Here is a 22,535-nt window from a genome sequence, read left to right as displayed (position 1 = left end):
ATCTCTTCGACAGTTTACTGAGCCTTTTTCATCAGGGTTTTGAAATTCTATTAACTGTGCATCTAAATGACTAGTTCCGTCCAGTGAGTATCAGTATATCATCAGCATCTCTACTCAAAGGCATTTAAGTATTGAATCTATACTGAAAATGCAGGCTACGCATCTTTAAATTTCTAGAAACAGTTCTTCCCCACACTTCACAAAAACAGACAGGATGTGGCTTACATATTGGAGATGCAACAAGCAAGTTCAATTATGAACACAGGGCCCAAAAGCTCGCCAAGTGCTAAATGAGAGTAAAATGTGGTTTCGCCATGTAAATATAAAAGAAAATCAAGAGGCAGCAATTCAGCAAGAAACTGGCTAATATGTGATGCTGGAAATTACATGATGACCCATACTGTTACTAAGGATAATAATATTTTTAGGGAAATAAACGAAAATACAGTATCACAACCTGCATTTAAATGTGCATTTTTCTCAATTTATCTGCATTATCAAAACAAAACAAATAACAAAAACAAAAAAAACACTTCATCAGTACTTTGTCTTGTTAGAAGGGCTGCTTACATCAGTTTATCTTTGGTTTTCTTCTCCCGAGGAAATGGATACTTCCACTGTGTAATGCGCCCCACCTCTCCTGACATGAAAGTGAGATAACGCAATGTTTCTACTGCAACATTGGTGTGCGGGACTTTGCGCAGGCCCTCACGCTGCCAGATGTAGATCGCTACCACTGGGGAGTTGTAGTTTTGAACCCACTGCACATCTCCGGACTCACTATCCACAGTCACCACTAGGCCATCTCCATTGGACACGAAGTGGGCCATATCTGTCAAACACAGGGAACGTCTCAGGTTACGTATGTAACCTTGGTTCCCTGAGAAGGGAACGAGACACTGCGTCCTCTAGGGGGCGCTAGGGGGAACGCCGTCAGCGTGACCCGTGTCTGAAGTATATATACAAAACAACAACAAAGTTGGCCGGCGACAGCCTATGACGTCACTGCCGGCGCGACTCGTCGCTGCCGGCGCGTCACTACCGGTGCGACCACAGTATAAAAGGACACCGGTAGAGCAGGACGGCCGCTTCTTCGTCTGAAGCTCACATCCCGAAGCATGGCCCCGAGCCTAGAGGACGCAGTGTCTCGTTCCCTTCTCAGGGAACCAAGGTTACATACGTAACCTGAGACGTTCCCTTTCGAGGAACTCGAACTGCGTCCTCTAGGGGGCGCTAGGGGGAACGGTTATACCCACGCTGCCATGCTGAGGGGAGTGCCTGACTTCCGGAGAGACAGGCACTAAGTACCAACTCCCTAGGCCTTAAGGGAGTCGCCCCTAGGATAAAGTGATGGCTGTCAGTGACATATCCCCTACGGCCAGAGCTTAGGCTGCATACCCAACTTACCTGTAGGGCAGATATCGGCCCGGTAGAGCCCAAGCTTGGAAACAAAGTATTCCTTTAAGGGGATACGGCCAGAAGCCTAGGATACCCAGGTTGGCCTGTCACACAGGGGCTACTGCAGCCCTGCACGACTCCCTCAGAAGTCGTACACAGAACGCAAGTGGTAACTCCCTGCTCAACCCGGTTGAGCGAGCATAAAATGCGCACCGGAACTAGGGCGCGTAAAAACCGTTCTTTTAGCCTGGCAGAAGCTCTGGAGATGGACCCGAGACGACCGGGTTTTAGACCACCTCGAGAAAGGGTACGGGCAATAGCGCGTGAATCCCTACCATAAAGGATTTTAGAATGGACGCAGAACACCGGTGCCTTCCATACCACAGCGTGGATTTTAGAAAAGTGCCCAAAGGTTAACGTGTGCACTTACCATATACATGGATTTGAGAAAGCGCCCACAAACATGTGGGCCTATTTTTAGACGTACCGTTGAGAAACGGTGGAATAAGAAGACCCTCAGGGTGAGGGGAGCACTGCCGGCTTAACAAGGCTCTAAGGGGAAGGCAGTAGGGCGCATCTAGCCGCCCAATTAGGCAAAGCTCAAAGCAAAACCCTCAAGGAGAGGGGAGCACAAAGATGCCAAGCAGATAGAGGCCGCGGCTATCTATCCACTAAAACTGCCAAGAGCCGATACACTTAGCCACACAGGACAAGGCAGTGTATCGCGACAGGCTTCTACTCCCATGGACAGGAGGAGCCACTGATCCCCCCAGGGGGACGAGCTCAGAGACCCTTTCCGTAGAAAGGGGAGCATCACCGTGCCCTGTACAGAAGCCTTGGATGAGATCTGACCCGCGAAAGTTCCCTTTGGCCTGGGGAAGGCAGTAAGGGTGAACCTCAGTTGCCCAATGGGGCAGTGCTCAGGTAAACCCTCGATGGGAGGGGAGCACCCTATGCAGTAGCCGCAGCTAACTGTCTAATAATACTGCCCTGAAGCTGATATACGTACCAAGGAAAGGTAGTGTATCGAGACCGGGTTCCACTCCCGAGACATGGGAGGGACACCTGATCTCTCCAAGGAAGACGAACTCTAGAGCATCGTCGCACACTCCCAGGAAGAGATACGGGGATCAGAAATGACGGGGAGCCACCTCTACAAGACTGCACAGAAAGCAGTCACATCCCCAGCCCTCAGGCTGTTCTGTGGGTAACCTCTCAAGGGGCATAAGCCCTTCTCACCCCACACAGACCTATGCTTACCTCCTCGATGGAAAGCACGGGCCCTGCTCTACCAAGACCCGCAGAGCCTTGGGACCAAGGGCCAAGAATGCTTAGCTGAAGGCTCCTCGGAGCACTCAGAGGGTTTCCACAGAAACAGCTCTGACTTGAGAAACAGTGAAATAGCGTGACCAAGCCCACTCCTCGGAGGGGCGACCGCTAGATCACCAGATGGCATAGGTAGGAGGTCTGTGTGAAGGGCGGAAACCCCGCAACCGAAGCCCCTCAGGGCAGGATGAAGACAGAGGGTCTTAACCCGGTGGTCAATGTGTCTATCCAAAATGTCCAGGAGCTCCCTGTGAAAAGAGATTCTGAAGAGCTTACCCAGACGTAGGACCGAAGTCCTAGTTTTTCTCAGTGCTGTAAAGGGAACCTGAAAGCTTCCTATTCGAAAACGGGAGGCAGACCCAGGCAAGCAGCCCATAACCATGATTGAAGATCAGAGGGGGGTGCTCGAAGAGGACCTACCAAGGAAGGCACAAAAACAGGACCCAATTGTATACAGCATGGTAGACACATTAAACATGAGTCGTACTCACCCCACCATGGTTCCTGCGCATAACTCCAGAAGACTCAGAAAATCCTTCTGAGAAACCATCTAGACCATTACTATGACCTGTCGGGAGAGATTAAGAAGAGACCAGGTTATAGGGGAGTACAGCAAATCATAAAAAATGGGCTGTCTACCCTGCTTTCATTTTTCGTAGGGGAAGACAGCACTCACCTGGTTACCTCAAAGAGATCGCTTATTAGAAACCCTAAAAAGGGGAGCGACCACTGAGCTAGAAATATGATTCATAGTTAGACATGAAAAATGGATCGAACTCACCCATCCATGGTTCCTGAGAGGAGGCCGAAAGGCCGAGCCAGACCATCAGTAAAAGTTGCTTTTTAACAAAAAAGCCAACCTAAAACATCATAGGTCCGGCAGGGGTGCGCAGGAAAAGTACCACCAAACCTCAGTCAGGTGGAGAGACTAATATGAAGGGGGAATTAAGAGGAGGGAGACAGGAGCCCCCAAAGGAAGATAAGCAGAAGCTATCTTCTACTCTGACCCCGGCGAGCACGCTGTCTCGTCTGGATCACTTCCCTCAGGTCCTGTCTACCTCCTCTAGACCCACGCTTCCTCCCGGAACCACCCGCAGGTGGGGGAGGGGCGCGAGTGGCCACACTAGTCTTCTGGGCCTGTCTTCGTCCCTCAGAACGAGACGGGCCAGGACCCCCATACTGTTCGGGCTCAGATCTGGACCTTCGTGGAATGAAGGTTTTGAAGGCCGCTGAGCGCGCCCTCGCCTCCCTGAACTTCTCAACCACCGTCTCAACGGAGGTACCAAAAAGTTCGGAAGGCGAGACTGGTGCGTCGAGAAGAAAGCCCCTCTCTTTCTTCCCGAGGTCAGCCAAGTTCACCCACAGATGTCTCTCCGTAACCACCATGGCCCCCATAGACCTGCCCATGGCAGTGGCGGCCTGCTTGGTGGCACGGAGAGCGAGATCCGTGGTGCGGCGCAGCTCAGCAACCTCGTCCGGGGAAAGACCCTGACCCTTATCCAGATCTTTCAGCAAGTCAGCCTGGTAGGCTTGAAGCACCGCCATAGTGTGCAACGCACCCACAGCCTGACCTGCTGCTGCATACGCCCTGCCATTCAAACGAGATGTTACTTGAAGGGGAATGGATGGCAGGGAGGGAGTCTTCAGGGAAGATGCCTTACCTACAGAGAGATAGCTGGCCAGCGTCTCTTCTACAGGTGGCATCCTCTGATAGCCGTGCTCACGCATCCCCTCAATATTCGCATAATTAGAGTGCGGAAAATTATGGATGCGTGAGGAAAACGGCCTCTTCCATACCTTCTCGATCTCCGTATGCAGATCGGGAAGGAATGGAAGACTCACCTGGGCCGGGAGGTTATGATCAGAAAGATAGCGCTCATCGAGACGACCCCGAGGCGCCACCTCTCTGGCTCGCTTCCACGGCAAGTCAAGCCTTACCGTGGCGCGATCCATAACCTCCAACAGCTCCTCGTATGCAGGGCAGGAGATTAGAAAGGGTTCAGCCTCAGCTTCCTCATCTTCCAACATCTCCTGCTCTTCTTGGGAAGGACCCAACAGAGCACTAGCTGCTGGATCGGATGATGTAAGAGAAACAACATCATCGTCAGCCAGCAGTTCGTCCTCGCCCGCGACTGACGCGCGTGAAAGGGAAAGTCCCATTTTTAGCTCGTCAGCGAGGTCCACCTGGGATCCCCATGAGCTCATTTTCTCCGTGCCTCAGCAGCGGAGGGTCCTGAGCCACGGGGAACAGGTGGCTGTCCCTCTTCCCTCGAGAAGAGAGACAGACGAGAACGGAGCTTTCTCATGGGAAAAAGCTCACAGTGCACGCAGACTGCCCCCTCGAGGACGTCGCGTGCATGCTCCTCGCCCAAACAAAAGACGCAAAGATCGTGCGTGTCATCGGGTGTCAAATAACGAGGACACGGATCCACGCACTTTCTAAACGCCTTACTAGTGCTAGCCATATTTTTCCAAAGAAAAGGGGTTTCTTACCGTTTTGCTACACACTCCAGACAAAGAGTCAATGAAGACGAAGAAGAGGCCGTCCTGCTCTACCGGTGTCCTTTTATACTGTGGTCGCACCGGTAGTGACGCGCCGGCAGCGACGAGTCGCGCCGGCAGTGACGTCATAGGCTGTCGCCGGCCAACTTTGTTGTTGTTTTGTATATATACTTCAGACACGGGTCACGCTGACGGCGTTCCCCCTAGCGCCCCCTAGAGGACGCAGTTCGAGTTCCTCGAAAGGGAACAATGTTATGTTGTGCTAAGAAAGAGAATTGAAAGGGTTTTCAAATTTCTAAAGATGAATGCAGCTGATGCCTCACTGTGTTTGGTGTCATCGTCCGGAAGGGTGAAAGCATAGTCAGAATAAGTAGCGTTCCAGCGCAGCTCTCTGCTCTTGGTGTCATACATAGTAATTGTGTATTCTGAGGAACAACACAATTAGCAGATTAGCAAAGTGTACTCATACTTAGTAAGATCAATGAACAGCTTTGATATTTAGATTTTATTAGAGTTGTTTTGACTTTAAGCCTTTGCATTAGATGTGTATCGACTCCAGTAGTTAGATGAGTGTCAGTATTCCGCAATACAGTATATCGCATGAATTAATACGCACAGTGCAGAAGCTGTGCATATGCAGAGCAGGAGCAGCATGCGCCCATTGTGCTTTCACATTGGCAGCATTTGTCAGCTGAACCGTGGCTTGCGTGTTGCAAATACAGACGAGTATCGTTCATTCACCCATGCTTTTCAGGTGTTCTCTGACAACTGTTTGTCATGTGCTCTGATTTATGATATCACAGCATGCTGTGATGCGGCTGTGTAACCCTCTGTTACTTCCCTCTGTTCTCCCACACACATGCGTACATATAACATGCTGTACATAAGTAGTTTACAAGATAAAATATAATCTTAAAGTTGATAAATGCCTCTAGTTTTAATAATGTAAACAGGCCTTTTTAGTTTGAGCAATAACAGTGAGGCATTTTCATGTAGTTGATTCTAATGAGAAACACTAAATTATTAAATAATGATTCCCAGTTTGGTTTAAAATAATTAAAGCAACAGTTTTTCAATAATGAAAAAGAATATGTAAAAATATGGTATTTACAAGATAATTAATAGATGACTGACTTTTTCATTTGTTGACATGACATGGTTAGATTCAGATGGTAAATATCATATATTATGTTGGGTGTCCACCTTAGAGATAAACATGATATTAAACACATCATATGTATCACCCTGGACCACAAAACCAGTCATATGGGTCAATTTTATGAAACTGAAATTTATAAATAATCTGAAAGCTAAACACATAAGCTTTCCCATTGATGTATAGTTTGTGAGGATAGGACAATATTTGGCCGAGATACAACTATTTGAAAATCTGACATCTGAGGGTGCAAAAAATGTTCTTAGCAATGCATATTAGTAATCAAAAATTAGGTTTTGATATATTTACAATAGAAAATATACAAAATATCTTAAAACCTTTGCTAACGCGATTGTTTTGAACAAGTATTAACATAACGCCACTGTGTGCGGTGTGAATGCTCTAATCTGTTAACATGGGCGCTGTAAAAAATATGCGCTGCTTATGCGTGCAGTGTGAAACCAGCACAAGGAAACAAATGCAGGAGTTTGGGCAAAGTTTGAATTTCTGCATTATAAATGTGTCAATTTTTAATAACATTTATTTTTGTCTTTGTACCCATGCAATTGTGATATAGTATGCATATATGAATATTCAGAGAATGAGTATGAACATGCCTTTGTTTGTGTTACGCAAGACGGGGTGCAGCAATATTACCTTAACATCAATACTTAAATTAAGTTCTCTGGTATCTTTTTTCAATCCAGTCAAATGTGCAATACTGAAATGAGCCAGTTACTTTTGTGTGAAACAAAAAATACAGTGTTGTGGACAGCTTTGAATATACCTGACTACTAAATGAAGCAATTGACCAAAATCACACATTTTAGACAGCCATGCAATAAAGAAGTTGTAATTATCCCACTTTATTTAAAAGATTTACTTCCCTATTCATAACAGCCTTCATTTATATTTGGACCAATAAACGTTCTGCCACACTAATTGCAATACTCTGCATGTTAAGCAGTGTATAAATCAAAATTTAGGCTATTTGTGGACTGATTTAAATGTTCATTAGGCATAATACAATTTGTTTCAATGCTTTTCAATACCATGATAATACAGAATGTCCTGATAAAACTTTTACAGATTATCATGATTTGTAAAAATTTAGCCCGTCATATGCCTACTCTCCAGTAACAGTACTACAGCCTTCATAACTTGATAAGTAGCGCTACTACTGCTAAAGTGATCTTTTGGTTTTTCTGCTCATATAGACACAGAGATGGTCTCATCTAAAGTCAGAACCTGGGACAGGTCTTTGCCCTTACCAGTGCGGCCAAGGTAGAGCAGAGATGAAGATGGACATAACATCTCAGCATAGGAAGAGGTCAGTGTTTGCTGTTTCTCACCAGTCAGCAGATCCACAACATACCACACATCCTGCTTTTTACCTACAAACAAGCATAAAACAAAACCATATACAATTGTAAAATGTTTGATCTGCATTCACTTCAAAGTTTAATTCAGTATCAGCAAAAACAAAACAATGTGTGTACAGACATGTAAAAATGGAAGTATGGTACAAGACATTCTGGAGAGTTTAAAAGAAATGTGAAGCTTGTATGTTTGTTAAAGCATTCATAGCACTTCGCATATTATCACACTAGTCTCATGTTAACATATACAACACTTTAAAAATGGTGTAAATTATTATTCTTGTCTATGGCTTGATTACCATCTTTTCACAGATGTCACAGATGCTGTACATAAAAGTTAGCTATACTGATTTTGGAACATTCCTTTAAAGTATAAAGCTAATTAGCTGGAGGGGAAGGGGTGAAAAACTTATTTTTTTTTTTTTTTTAGCTTTGCACAATAATGGCATATTTACATGATTTACATATTTACAAATCCTTATCATTTTAAGGACCAAAAGTACACAGACAACTGATGCAGCGTGGGTAAATGTTCTCTCCAGGATGTGTAAACAGACTTCAACACTTCAGTTCAAACACACCACATGTTTACGCTTGGAAACATGTGTGGCTTTAAGTGAAATTAGGTTATTTCCTGTGGGTTACACTGTGATATTCAACATTTGTGATACAATGCAGAGAGGAACTTCAATGCAGATGTCTCATTTAAAGAGATTAAGTAACAGGATTTAGTTTTCATTGTTTAACTTTCAGGCCTGTCTGCAGGCTGATTTAATCAATGTTTGGCCTTCTCCTTTGGGTGTCATTATAGATGTAGCTGTGCCTTGTGATTTGCACCTTTAAGAGTTAAGAAAGGGTGGTACAGACAGACATCTTGTGGTGTTTGCGGTGAGATCATGAAACCCACCCATACACCCACCCACCCACAGGGAGGCTGCGAGGAACTTTTAAGGAACCAGTTCCTCAAACGTTAACCTCTGCTGACAGTCTAATCTAGCTGAAAAACAATGTTCATTATTTATGGTTATGGTTTTGTTCGAATATCTACCTTAAATACAAGCCATAGTAATAGTGATGCTTGACTTGCAAAACTAAACTGAAAATAGGTTTAACGGAACTTGAGTAAGAAGGTCAGATTTCTTTAGTTTCAGTTTCTTACCTGTGTATAAGATGCCATCAGAACTGCGACAGGGAGATGCCTGGACCAGCTCAGGAATGGTGAATGGCAGTTTCTGCAACATCCCCAAATATTATATATAATATTTGTTACTCCATCAAAAATTACACATTGCAACTTTTTTCTTTGGGTGAAAGCACCTCAAATGTTTCACTTCTAAATTATATTTCTCATTTCTAAAGCCATCACTACTATAAATATCATCCTTAGATTCCAGAGAATGAGGAAGTCCTTCTTGAGAAATGAAAATAAGCTATCTCTCACCGTCAAACCCTCATTATTTTTCCCTCCGAGAGAGTACAAACTGCCATCATTGGGGTCTGGGAGGAATGCTGGTCTGTAAAATCAGAATAAAATTTGTTCAGTATTGTCATGTTGTATGACTGATGTTGCTCCAAACCTGTATTTTTTATCCTTTAAATATAAGCCTATGTTGGGTGTTTTTATCAGTGGCTTTAGATGGTATCATGAATAGGAAGAATTGTGCTAGCTCAGCATCTTGCACAGTTCCTGTTGTTTCACTTTTCATGCACAAAGGCTCAAGTACAAATAAAAGTAGGCTTACTCTGACAGATGCGTTGGGACTTGCAAAACAGGATCTGCATTGGGAATGAGAAAGGTGTCAGTTAGGAGTTATAAACTTTATCACAGGCAAATGAAGCAATGAGCAAACATGAAGACAATATAAAGCAAACATGAAACTTGGATGTAAACTTAATGGATTTTTATTTATTTAGTTCTTACTGCTCCCAGTACCAGCTCTATTAGAACTTCATATAAACAATTCCACTTTATTACATATTCAAGAATATTAGTAAACTCATCAAACCTATTAAAAAAAAAAACAAAAAAAAAAAAATGTATGAGAGTTACGCCTGATCACCTACATGAACATACCATAGTTCTTCTGCAGGAGGCCAAGGCCTGCAGATGTGGCCACATCAATAAACTAATGTCTGAAATGTAAGTTGTCACAGTTTGTCTCAGTTGCTGAACTTATGTTCATTCAGATATTTACATATTAAGAAGTTGGCTGGAAATCAAAGCAGAGGAATGTAAGAGGACTTTTTTTTTTTTTTTTTTTTTTTTGCTGAGTTTAAAAGTTATGCAATTCAGATTTACTATCCATGGCAATTGTGTGAGAGCCTGACCGCAATGACAACCCACTTGAATACAGATTTATCATGTCAGACTGCACAGGCTGCTCTGGGTGTGTAGTGCAACGGCCTCTAACGTCCGTCACAGTCCTGTAGCTCCAGCGAGCATGACTGGCTCAGCCTGAACATCAGGTTTCTGAGAGACACAGCAGGTGAATGAAATGCAACTTGCTGCGGCCATGTGAATACTGAGAAATCAAGCCAGTGTGTGGCTAGTGTGCCCATGATGGAAGATTCCATTCGATGCATGTTAATACAGCAGAAGTGGAGGATTAAAATGCATTAAATGGAACTATCCCTCATTCATGTGTTGTTCTGGGAGAAAGCTAGAGAAAAAATTAGGTGAACAGATGTGTCTGACCTTGATGACACACTGTTTGGTTCACACAATTGGTTCATACTTTTTATATGACCCACAACAGATATGACAGATGTTGGTATGAATAACAACTCAAAATGATTATTATAATTTAATTAACATAAATGTTTTTTTAAATTTTTTTTAATAAAACAGATCTCCAGCTCTCAATTCCAATTGGATAATAAATAGTCAGTACAAACCTGTGACTGAACATCAGTGGAATTCCATATAAATGCATCAATCTTTTTTTATCCAAATTTTACATCAACATGCACACAGATATTCCAAATAAAATATCCAAATTGTATATCAACATCAAAATTTTAGGTTAAAATTTATATGACAGGGAAAGTGAATTTTTAAATACCTTCTTACATTCACTAGTTCATTTAAAATGTTTCTGTGGTGTGACAGATTACTTTTTAAGTACAAATACATGTAGTCTTTAAATTAGTATAAGGTCATATACAAAAAAATGTGGACAAAATGTTGCGTAAATTTGTGTAGAATTTAATTTTTTCCTTTACTAACACTCATGTTCTTCAAAAGCCATCAGACATCCATTCATCTTCAAAACATAAAACAAACCTATTTTTAAATGTTATTACAACTTTTTTGTTAATTCATTAAAAGTTAACATGTATTGCAAATGTATTGCATCAGAAAGTACATAAAGAGACTATTAAAGTAAACCACATGAATCAATCCATATGACCCAATCCATATAATCCAAGTCTTCTGAAGGGAAACAATCACTTTATTTGATGAACATATTTAATTTAGGTTTTTATTCACATATAAACACTGATCCATATAGCTCATCATATATGGTAAACACAAGCTTTACCGTGCTTGATGTGTGAGAACAAACCTCACTATTCCCATGTGTGAGTTCTACGTATAGATGTTGATGAATGACTATTTTTGAACAGAAACTTAAATTAAATCTTCCTCATATAAAGCATTTGCACCTCTTCAGAAGACTTAAATTAAACTGATCAAAAAGATCAAAACATGAATTACTTTTACAAGGTATCCTTGTACTTTTTCGATATGTGAAAGTTTTGAAAGTTATTAACCATAATAATATTGTAAGAGGATATGTAAAGGCAACTACAATTTTTTTCTAGTTAAAAAAATTCCAAACTCGTATAATGCTTGTATAATATTTGTACAGAAAATAGACATTTTATTGTTACATAATCAGAATTGCTTATGGGTTATTTTGTTATTTGCTGTTTGAACCTTTGTTGGCAATCTAACATGCAGTTTTCATACACTACACTTTGCCCATCCTGTTTTATGTAGGTCCACCCACTTAAACATTTTGGCCTTGCCCCTGCAAATGGATTCAAACAATTAGTCCAAAATATGCACTGCACTAATGCAGAGAAATCCAGGCCGATTACATCAGAGATGGCAGAGAGAAATGTGACTCATGTCCAATTTTCAGTCAATTTACTATTTCCAGTGTATTTAGCTTTAAAACACAAATCTCTAATATTCTATGACTGTTCCTATGCATCACAAGCCCTCTTCATCACGGTTTTGACATCACGCTTTCTGAAATACAGACTGAACAACAGCTCAAAACTTCCCATGTGCCCATCATGTGCATGGGCACATGATACAAGGTAAAGATAACTGCAGTAAAATACAAGGGTCATACATTAGGCATGTGTGACAAGCTAACATCATATTTAGGTAAGAACCATTTCAATATATTTGTTGTCAAAATTCACAGATGGGAAGTGTTTTACAATGAAAGCTGGCTGAAGAACTGTGTTCTGAAGAAGTCTGTGAGCGTTAGTGCTGTTATTTATTTTTCATGTGTATTTTTATGTTAAGTACGTCTGAATGGATCCGTATAGCTATATGCAGTCAAGTCAATACGGCTGGTATAGTGGTTATTTATGTGCATCTTTTTGGCAAATATCTAGAAGAAAACAGTTTTGTAAAAATCACCCTTAAACTTAAACCACAGCATCTGTTTCATCTACTTTTATTTATTTAATTTTATATTTTTTTTTCTATTTTATATCTTTCAGGCCACTAAACTCCTGGCCTTAATTGATAATTTTTTTGGAAGTATTTCAAACAAACAAACAAACAAACATACATACTAGTCACTTTTCATTCTATTTGAACATCTCTTTTTCCTGTTCCTGAACTTTTTCCTGTGTCTCCTTTCAAAAGAGACCAGGACTCTGGAGTAGACTAAAGGGTTAAATATCTGCATTTTTGGTTTGAGAGGATGAATGTTAAACCGCAGAACTATGCAATCAACTATTTTTATTGAAGAACAAACAGTTCTTGAAAATTATGAAATCACAAAATTAATTATAGTTAATTCATTTGCTATATCACCACACCACCAGCTTCTATCAAGTATCTTTGCCATAATTACAGCAAAATTACCCAAGACAACAACAAAGACAAAAACTGTGACATCGGTTTGTAAACATTTAAACACAATTTGACTTTCTTTTCTCACTGTAAAGAAGCAATATCTTAGTCTGTATATGCCTTCGAATATTGTGTTGAACCACTGATAACAATATTACACATCAGCATACAATAATGTTGGTATTCTCTTTCACAGGCTCACTGGGTGTCCACTGTTTTCATTGCAGTTTGCACTAAGGTACGAGTAATTTGATACAAAACTGACTGGTCCTGAAAAAAAGCACATATTCGTACCTTCTTTTAAGGTCCATTTGATTGTTCCTGATCTTTTGCTGACGGCATGAAGGTTCCCATCCAGTGTGGACACAAAAAGCAGACTCTCTGGCACAGACACCGTACTGCTGCTGCAAAAGCCCTGCAAACACACAGCTTTACTGGGGAGATGTTGCATGCTCTTTATCATGCTCAGGCACTAATGCAAGATTCTGAGACCAAGGATTTAATAAACAATTAGAAAATCATTGCAGAACTTGCTAATAAAATATTATAAATGCAAATATTACTAGGGGTGTAGCGATACACTCACCACATAATACAACACTCGAAAGACATTTTATAACAGTGGTGTCAGTCTCAAAAACAGAAATACTTACCAGCCAATGCAGATAATTGAAAATTGGCTAATATCATCTGGCAATATACTGGTTGACCACTACTTCGGTGTTGAAAACAAAAAAATAAACACTGTGTGGTTAAACATATAAACACTTCTGCTGAATAAAAGGAGTACTAAAAACTGCCGTCCTTTTCATGAAACCCTTTAATATATAGCACCTGCAACCAGGGTACTGAAGAATACCCAGAAAATCAAAATCTGACTAACTGGAACCATTACCATGTCTAATGACATGACAGGCACAGGGTGGAGAGTATTTTGGCTTAATCGTCAACAGACCAACCCACAACTGGTGCAAAAATTGGGTGAGATGAGTTTTTAATTTGAATAAACGGCTGTTTATGCATCTGTCCTGGCCAACACAAACATTTGCATGTTGTTACTGCAACATTTTTTAACAGAGAGGTGTTCTAATCTCTAATCACACTGCAAAGAAAACTTGTCAGCCAATAAAATTTGCACTTTTGGTCACATATCTATACTGTGATATTATGTGAAGCTATATGTATTTTATACATTTGGCTACATATTTCGCTAAGAAACAGTGGGAAGAATCCAGAGGAAGAATTTGCTTGAGTCTGTACTCATGTGTTTGGTATTATTTAATAAACAACACAGCAAAGACAAAAACTGTAACAGCGGTTTGTAAACATTTAAATACAATTTGACTTTCTTTCTTCGCTGTAAAAAAACTTGTGTCAGGAATGAAAATGTGCACTGCTTCATGATTTCCATAAGCGCCAACCACTGTCATGCCAGAGAGTAATTTTGCATTTTCATTCTTCTCAGCTTGTTATCAATGACACTATGTATACACAATTACATTATATTATTAGAGCACCCAAAAATGATGTGAAACGTGCATGTTTTACATGTCTGAAACACATAAAGTAAATAATCCAGTTTTAATCAACTTTACTTTCACCCCTTCATTCAAGTGCTCTGTTCACACATGCGTATATCACTGGCTCACTGGTCTTTGGTAAGAGTCCTAACTGCTTCCTCAGTGCAATGACTGTTCGAGGAACTGAAACGCTAAATGAATTGTCACAAAACAGCATCACGGTTTTATATACACTGGTTTATTGGCTCATTTTGTCTATGACTAACTGTCTGGTGTGTCTGAAAGTGAGTTTTAATTCAGCAAATTAAATTCAGCATTAAATCTGTGCTGCTCAACTGTTCAGTCTGATTCGGTGAACTGGTTTGATTTGTGTTCCCTGATATGCTTTTTTTTTCTCTTTTGCTGGTAAAAGCTGATTTGCATTTTATGAATCTCCAAGGATCAAGGTTTCAACTAAAATTCCTCTTTACTGTTCTACTGTACACCTAAATCTTTCTACAGCCTGGCTGAGGGTGAGTAAATTGACCACAAATTTTCATTTTGGGTCATTCCAGCTGGAATCATCAAATTTTGGAAAAGTTCCCCACCTGACCTCCTCAGATTTGTCTGAAAAAAATCTATGTGATGGGTAATATGCCCAATAGATCATATACAAAATTTCAGATCTCTACTGTCCGTACTTTTTTCACAAAAAATCTGTAAAAAAGTTTTTACCCCATTTTGGCATCACAGTCTGAGTGACCATGTTCAGACTGAAATATCTCCACAACTAGTTGTGCCAGGTCCATGAAATTTTCTGGGCTAAGAGTCCTAGTCCAGAACTGCATGAATTACAACTAACAGCATTGTTACTGAATTTACACCTGAATGCTGGTCCTCTACTTTTCTTTGAAACTATTACTTTAAGGGTTTTCAGATGTCCATAGAAACCTCAATTTTCAATGTATAAGCATCAAACTTGGTAAATGGTCTGATATGTACCATGTCTTTCACATCCTTTGACATCAGACAATAGAGTCTTATGGATGTTGAGATATTAAGGTCCAAAATGGAAAAAAACTGATTTACACCAATGTTCAGAGCAATATTTCCCATGAATGAAACCAGGTGTGAACATGAAACTTGTTTTTTTGAAAGAGCATATTTTTATTGATACAATATAAAAAAATTGGGATGGGGTTTTGCCTCATTTTTCTGTAATGATTTTTTTAAAACTCAGAGTTTCGTCACTGATCCTATTGTTCACTTTTGCTATTCAACTTGGTATGGGCATTTCAACAGAATTTATTAATGTTCCACTTATACAAAAAATACAAAATACAAAAAACGTACTTCCAGACATGAGTCACTTTAATAATGTATACCACCAACACAAATAAATGTGTGACATAACAGTTACTGAAAGTTGTTCATGAAAGTGTCTGAATCCACAGTTTCATTTTCTTTTATGACATAGCATCGTCCAGTGGAAGTAACTGGCACATCAATTTTCATTATGATGTGCTGGAGAGGCACCCAACAGACATCTTCCCTTTTTGGCCAAAAGTAGCCTCTAGCTGGGCCATGGGGATGCAAAAAAAGCACTTGAATGTCTTGCTCTGTGTCAGAGACGTCTCTGATGATACCAACCCACCATTGTCGGTCATACACACAAGTAACATATTGTCCTGGGGCCATATCAAAGTTGACATGGAATCCTGGTGTTCCTGATACTCGACTGACCTCAAAATTGATCATTGTTGACTGATTGACTGTTTGATTGATTGATTGATGCTAGATCTCATACCACCTGAATATTATTATTTCTAATCAATATTGCCCTGCTTTCTCAATGAAAATGGATGTATTATTCACTGGATTGGGTGGAACATCAAGATTAGGTACTTATGTTGCAGTCCATTGAATGTCGGTAGTCGGTGAATCCGAGTTAGTTCTCCCGATGTCCGTCGTAAATGCGTTCCATTGTAATAGTTGGCAAAAATATGGATGCCTATGGATAATTCCAACCGACTCGGTCTGCACTGAACTGGCCCGAATGTGTTTCGGACCCCCAACTTAAGTGGCCGTTCCATTGCACTTTCCCGAGGTGGAGGTCGGATTTCCCCGAGTCCTGAGCACAATGGAATGCTGCATTATAGCATTATTTAGGCATATGAGTTCAAAATAGCTGGTACTACAGTAGTTGTGAATGTCACACAACAATGATTTTTTTAAAAATTATTACAGAAAAATGAGGCAAAACCCCATCCCAATTTTTTTATATTTTATCAATAAGAACATGATCTTTCAAAAAAAAAAAAAGTTTCATGTTCACACCTGGTGTCATTCATGGGAAATATTGCTCTGAACACTGGTGTAAATCATTTTTTTTCAATTTCTGGACCTTAATATCTCAACATCCATAAGACTCTATTGTCTGATGTCAAAGGATGTGAAAGACATGGTACATATCAGACCATTTACCAAGTTTGATGCTTATACATTGAAGACTGAGGTTTCTATGGACATCTGAAAACCCTTAAAGTAATAGTTTCAAAGAAAAGTAGAGGGCCAGCATTCAGGTGTAAATTCAGTAACAATGCTGTGAGTTGTAATTCATGCAGTTCTGGACTAGGACTCTTAGCCCAGAAAATTTCATGGACCTGGCACAAATAGTTCTGGAGATATTTTAGTCTGAACATGGTCACTCAGACAGTGATGCCAAAACGGGGTAAAAAAGTCAGATTTTTTGTGAAAAAAGTATGCACAGTAAAGATCTGAAATTTTGTATATGATCTATTGGGCCATATTACCCATCACATAGATTTTTTTCAGACAAATCTGAGGGGGTCAGGTGGGGACCATTTGATGATTCCAGCTGGAATTACCCTTTTTCTTTTTTTACACAGTGTAATGTGACTCCAAAAGTTGCTTTAAAGTTAACAAAGCCAAAGCTAATAAAAATACTTACCAAAAAAAGCCCAAAACAAAACTTACCAAAACAAAGCCCAGTATTTGTAGATTGCAATCAAAAATTGTTTAAGAAAAAGAATAAATGCACAAACAGAGATGACTCAAAATCACTAGACTGGGTCTGAAAGCTAAATCTGAACTCTAGACAGACTGCTGTTCAGCCACATTCACAGCTCATTTCTCAAAGACACCCAACCCTGCTCACCTAGAGAAACTAGTCTGACTCTACTTTGGGTAAAGGTTCATTAAACAAAGAGACTTAAAAAATAAACACACAATACATATTCTTCTGGATCACATGCTGAAGTGATAATCTGCTTTGTTTTTGCAGGTTTGGCCATTTAAATCTGACGGTTAGCGTCTCTGAGTTACTGCAAACATCACACACCTGTGAGATCTCTCACGGCCTCACATGGAGCCGGTCACCATCGAAACGCAGCAGCATGCTCTTGGTTTCAGGAGAGAACAGAAAACATCCCGAACATCTGCTGGAACCACAGCCGCACCACTCTCACCACTCTCATATCAACACACTCCACAAGTTTAAGGGGCCTAAGATATTGATTTAGGGCAGTGGTTCTCAACTCCAGTCCTCTGCACATTTTGTATGTTTCCCTCATTTAAAACACCTGATTTAGATTATCAGCTCATTAGGAGAAAGACCCATGAACTGAACTGAGTGTGTCAGATTCAGAAACATACAAAATGTCCAGAGTAGTGGGACCTGAGGACTGGATTTGAGAACCACTGATTTAGGGTGTATGTGATGCTCAAAATGAACACAGACCCCTACAAAACAAACCGAACAGAGACCACAGAGATCTCAGGAGGTGAACAGAGCACAGTTTCCTTTAATCTGCAGGATCATTCACACACGTGTGTGATGCCATTAGGGTCACATAGGTCAATGATGTGATCTTTTTTGTCCTACTTAATTTTTCAAACATACATAGACATGAATACACCATTTCTATGATGAAATATTTACAATTTCTGCATTACAATAAAAATAAATAAATAAAAAAACAGGGATATACAACTGTCCTGGTATCACAATGAAGCAAAAATCCTCATTAAACGAACGAAATTTGAGAGTTTGACATTTAACATTTTATTATTATTTATTTTACCATTATTTCTTTTTAAAAAAACTGCTTCACTGATTAATATTTGGATATCAATAATTAAAGTCAATAATTGCAGACTTTAGCTGTTAATGGTATGCGTTATTCAAAATCATAGGAAACCAATTAGTGCAATTCTTTAGTTTTTCAACTAAATTTGAACTAGATTTCTCTTTTTCTTTACCATAGACACCCTTAAATTCCATGGACACATACAAATATTGTCACAGCATCCACCTTTTTCTTCGCATAAGAATTGGTAAAATTTACCTGTCTGGCTTCCGGTCTCATCCACGTCCAGCTATTTTTAGCTGTACGAAACAGTTCTTTTTGATGCTTTATACTGCAAATTGGTGGGTCTTACTATATTATTTTAATGTATTTTCTTATGTATGAGCACACTGGTTTGTAGCGCAAACAGTTTTACCTTTTACTGCACATTGTCTTTCTTTTCGTTGTTTCCTTGTAGCGATGTAACAACAAGTTTATGTTATTTCTGACAAAAGCCTTTTTTTTCTTTCAAAAACATCAGTGCGAAGTGGACACAGATCTGGTTACTACTAAAATGAACAGAGCAAATGTAAACTACAGGCACTCATTCATTTAATGAACAGTGCTTAAAAACAAGCAGCTGTTATAAAGCTTAAAAAATGAGGTAGACATTGCATCACCCTGTTGCATAATAATACATACTCTAGTACAAAACATTTCCGCAAAGATCGGGAGTCTTCTTAAGTTTAGCTCCACTCATGCCTTATGTCCAAAGATGTATAAACTGGTGCCTCATGCTGCAGGCTTTATAAAACATGTGATTAGCAGGTCCACCCTATTTATCTTAGACTTCCACATCCTCATTCCCCTACTGCACAGCAAAAAAGGGAAATATGAGAAACTATTTTAACAGACAAATATGATATGTGCAATCATTAAACACTACCAGTATGCTGGGCAGTATACTGTAATTAAAACTTTAATTCACACATGAGAGCATGAGCGATAGAAGTGCATGAGATGTAAACTGCTCTTAAGGTAGAGAACCCAAACACGCCTCAACCTATAATTGATTTAGCAGGATAAATGAAGCCATAAAATCTACATCCATAAAAATCCAGTTAACCCACATTATAAACCTAAAGTGTCAGTAATGCAGTCCATTTCAAGACTCTCTGAAAAGAAGCGAGGCTAAAAAGAAAAACAAACCTTATGGTACAGGCATACCAAGCTCCATATTTATGGACAATAGGGTTACAACAATGTAATGACAACAAAAATAACTGACAACACATCATTAACATTATTTAGGAATATTTCCTGACAGCAGTGATAAAACATTTCAAAAGATAAGAGGAACATATGATTAACATGTTTAATCTTCAATATTAAAAGACTGCTAGAATATATAATATTAAAACTTGCAAAAAATGTATAACATTTATTTAAGTTAAATGCTTTTTCTTAGATAGTCAACAGATTATTTGATGATACTAGTATTTCTAACAGCACCGTCTTTCACTCTAGACAGCAGAGAATCAAAACAAACAAAAACATACACATACTTAATAATGATTGTGTGTTCAGCATCATTAGGTCAATAACACAGAGCTGGGTGCCCTGAGTGCTAAGGCCTACTATGGCTCTCAATACACACACGTGATAAGAGATGAACATAGACCTCTACCCACACTGCACCGAGTCTGGCAGTGGGTAGCGGCCAGCGGCCAGCGGCCAGCGGCCATGTGCTCTCTGCCAGAGGTCTATTGCGATCATGAGTCATTCACTTCCTGTGTGTTACAAGTCCAAACAGATATAAAAGGAGTAATACTGAGCATTAATAAGTTAACATACTTTAGTCAAGATAGATGCTATAATGATTTTAATGTAGATGAAAACAAGGCTGTGAGAGATGGTCTTCACAATGGCCGGAACCATATAAAGCTCATAATCACAAAAAAATAATGGAAATGGAAATATGTTTTTGTCAGCTGAACAACTGACATGTTGTAAACAACAGTGCAATTCACTAAACACTCTCTATGTTTATCTCTTACAGCCTCTTTTTTATTTACTGTCAAAAACTGAATATATGTGAGCAGATATAATTTTTTTAACAGATTATTGTACATAATGTACCTATTAGATGACATGTATTTATTTTTTGTAGTCCTGGAGCATCTTAATTGAAGGTACAACAGTAATGCTTCACGATTCTTATCTGCTGGGGATTGAACCTTGCAAACTTTCATTTACCAGCCAGATGTTAATCAACTACTCTACAGCAATGGTCTGTGACTAAACTGGTGTAATTCTAGTATGATATGTAATAAGTTAAAAACTATGTTCTGAAAAGTGTTTGTCTCAAAAGGCTTATACTAGCGGAGATCTAATCCTGTTTTAGACACTGTAGACAAAGATAGTCTGGTTAATTGATAAAAAAATTAAACACTACAGTAGAGTACGGAAAAGTAAGGCAAAGGATTGGACAGGACTACATAGTACAACATAAATAGGTCAAACCCATATCTAACAGGGCAATCAAGACAACTTTGTCACTATTTAACATAACGTTACACATCATACAAATAGACAGATCAGAACGTCAGCATCATATAAAACAGCACAGCTTGTTTCTGTAGGATATACTTTGCTCGTTGTGCATATCTGAAAAGTCTTCATTGTCCATACACTCAGATCAGATCAGATAGCAGGCCAACACAGATCAGCCTTACACCTACTCAATGGCACCCAAACTAGACTAATAACAAAAAGATCATAAAGGGTCACAGATCAAAATGGTCAAAGATCAGAAGAAGAGATATCGATCAGCAGTGATTAGCCTCATCATCATTAGGTTCCTTGGACTCCAGTATAAATGTATTAACCTGCGTTATAATGTTCAGAGATCAGGAGCAGTGTAATCGATCAGTAACTCACCATCAGGCTGCTGTTACTCCAGCATATGACCGCAGTTATAATCCACACCAGAGCCCTGCTGCACACTCCCCACGCCATCATACAAACATATAAACACGTGGATCTGTAAATACACGGCAGATAAGTTTGTTTAACGGTAGTTTACCGTCTCATTGTACTGTGTACCACTGAAAGAAGGGCTCAATGCGTTTATCAGCTCTCTTCCTCTACTGCTCCTGTGCATGCGCACATCACCTTGGAGGCGGGGCTGTGAACGACGTCACGTCAACTTGGAACGGGAAGTCGTTTATTCATTTATATATTTTGCTGAATTTACATAAGAGTCAATTAAAATAGTAGTAGTAGTAGACGTAGTAGTAGTTGCAATAATAAATAAATAAGCAAAATATTTACTTACATATGAAGCTGTCGATTTTGCTGTTATAGACTTTTTGTCATGTTAAATAAACTCAGCTGTAAAATGTGTTAAATAATAAAAATATAAATGCTCGAATATTTTGTTGATAAATACAGATCCCGTTTTAAAATAAGGACAATTAATCAAGCAATCATTTGTATCTGTTAGACCAGTATCGGGTGAAATGGGGACAATCAGACAACCCTGTGAGGGGCCCCAAGGTTCCTTTGTGGTACAGCAGCACATCCTACTGTATACAACGTACTACTGCACATCAAAATAGCTGCTACGCACACACAAACACACACACACACAAGTGTTATGCCTACCTCATGGCACAACAATATGTTTTGTATGTACTTGTATTTGTATTGTATAAACATCTTTTTTTATTGTTTTCTTTAATTACTGTAGGCGGTAACAACCAAATATTGTTTTTCTCCAGTGCGCTGCACTGTGTTAGAAATGACAACAAAAAAACGGACTTTGACCTTGATTTAGGTTTTTCTAAGAGCACAGTGGCCACTGAAAACAGCGTGCCACTTTTAACAGAGCAATTATTTATTTATAATTTATTCTTACTTGGTCCTAATACTCATCTGACTGTACCTTCCTACATGATACAATTTATTCATTTGAATGACTTTATTGTGAAGTTTTGTGGGTGCAATAATTACTCCTGAACAGTAGGTGGTGTCTCGTCTGCAGAAACCGAGCCTCGCAGTGCAACGAAAAAGTGAGTCCAGAAC

General features: G+C 39.7%; 1 protein-coding gene across 1 annotated transcript in view; it reads right to left on the bottom strand.

The window, feature by feature from the left end:
• Positions 1-21,618, bottom strand: part of ern1 (endoplasmic reticulum to nucleus signaling 1) — a 39,024-nt gene extending 17,406 nt beyond the window's left edge. Inside the window, exons 1-8 of the mRNA XM_051106588.1 lie at positions 21,390-21,618; positions 13,157-13,277; positions 9,504-9,537; positions 9,203-9,275; positions 8,921-8,993; positions 7,654-7,776; positions 5,550-5,651; positions 571-832 (exon numbers count right to left, since the gene is read on the bottom strand). Coding sequence (XP_050962545.1) covers positions 571-832; positions 5,550-5,651; positions 7,654-7,776; positions 8,921-8,993; positions 9,203-9,275; positions 9,504-9,537; positions 13,157-13,277; positions 21,390-21,470 — 869 coding nt within the window. The 5' untranslated portion in view covers positions 21,471-21,618. The remainder of the gene's footprint in view (positions 1-570; positions 833-5,549; positions 5,652-7,653; positions 7,777-8,920; positions 8,994-9,202; positions 9,276-9,503; positions 9,538-13,156; positions 13,278-21,389) is intronic.
• Between the last annotated feature and the right edge of the window lie 917 nt (positions 21,619-22,535).

The sequence above is a fragment of the Labeo rohita genome, chromosome 3 (genome assembly GCF_022985175.1).
Source record: "Labeo rohita strain BAU-BD-2019 chromosome 3, IGBB_LRoh.1.0, whole genome shotgun sequence".
NCBI classification, from domain to species: domain Eukaryota; kingdom Metazoa; phylum Chordata; class Actinopteri; order Cypriniformes; family Cyprinidae; genus Labeo; species Labeo rohita.
This window is presented reverse-complemented; position numbering and strand designations above follow the sequence as displayed.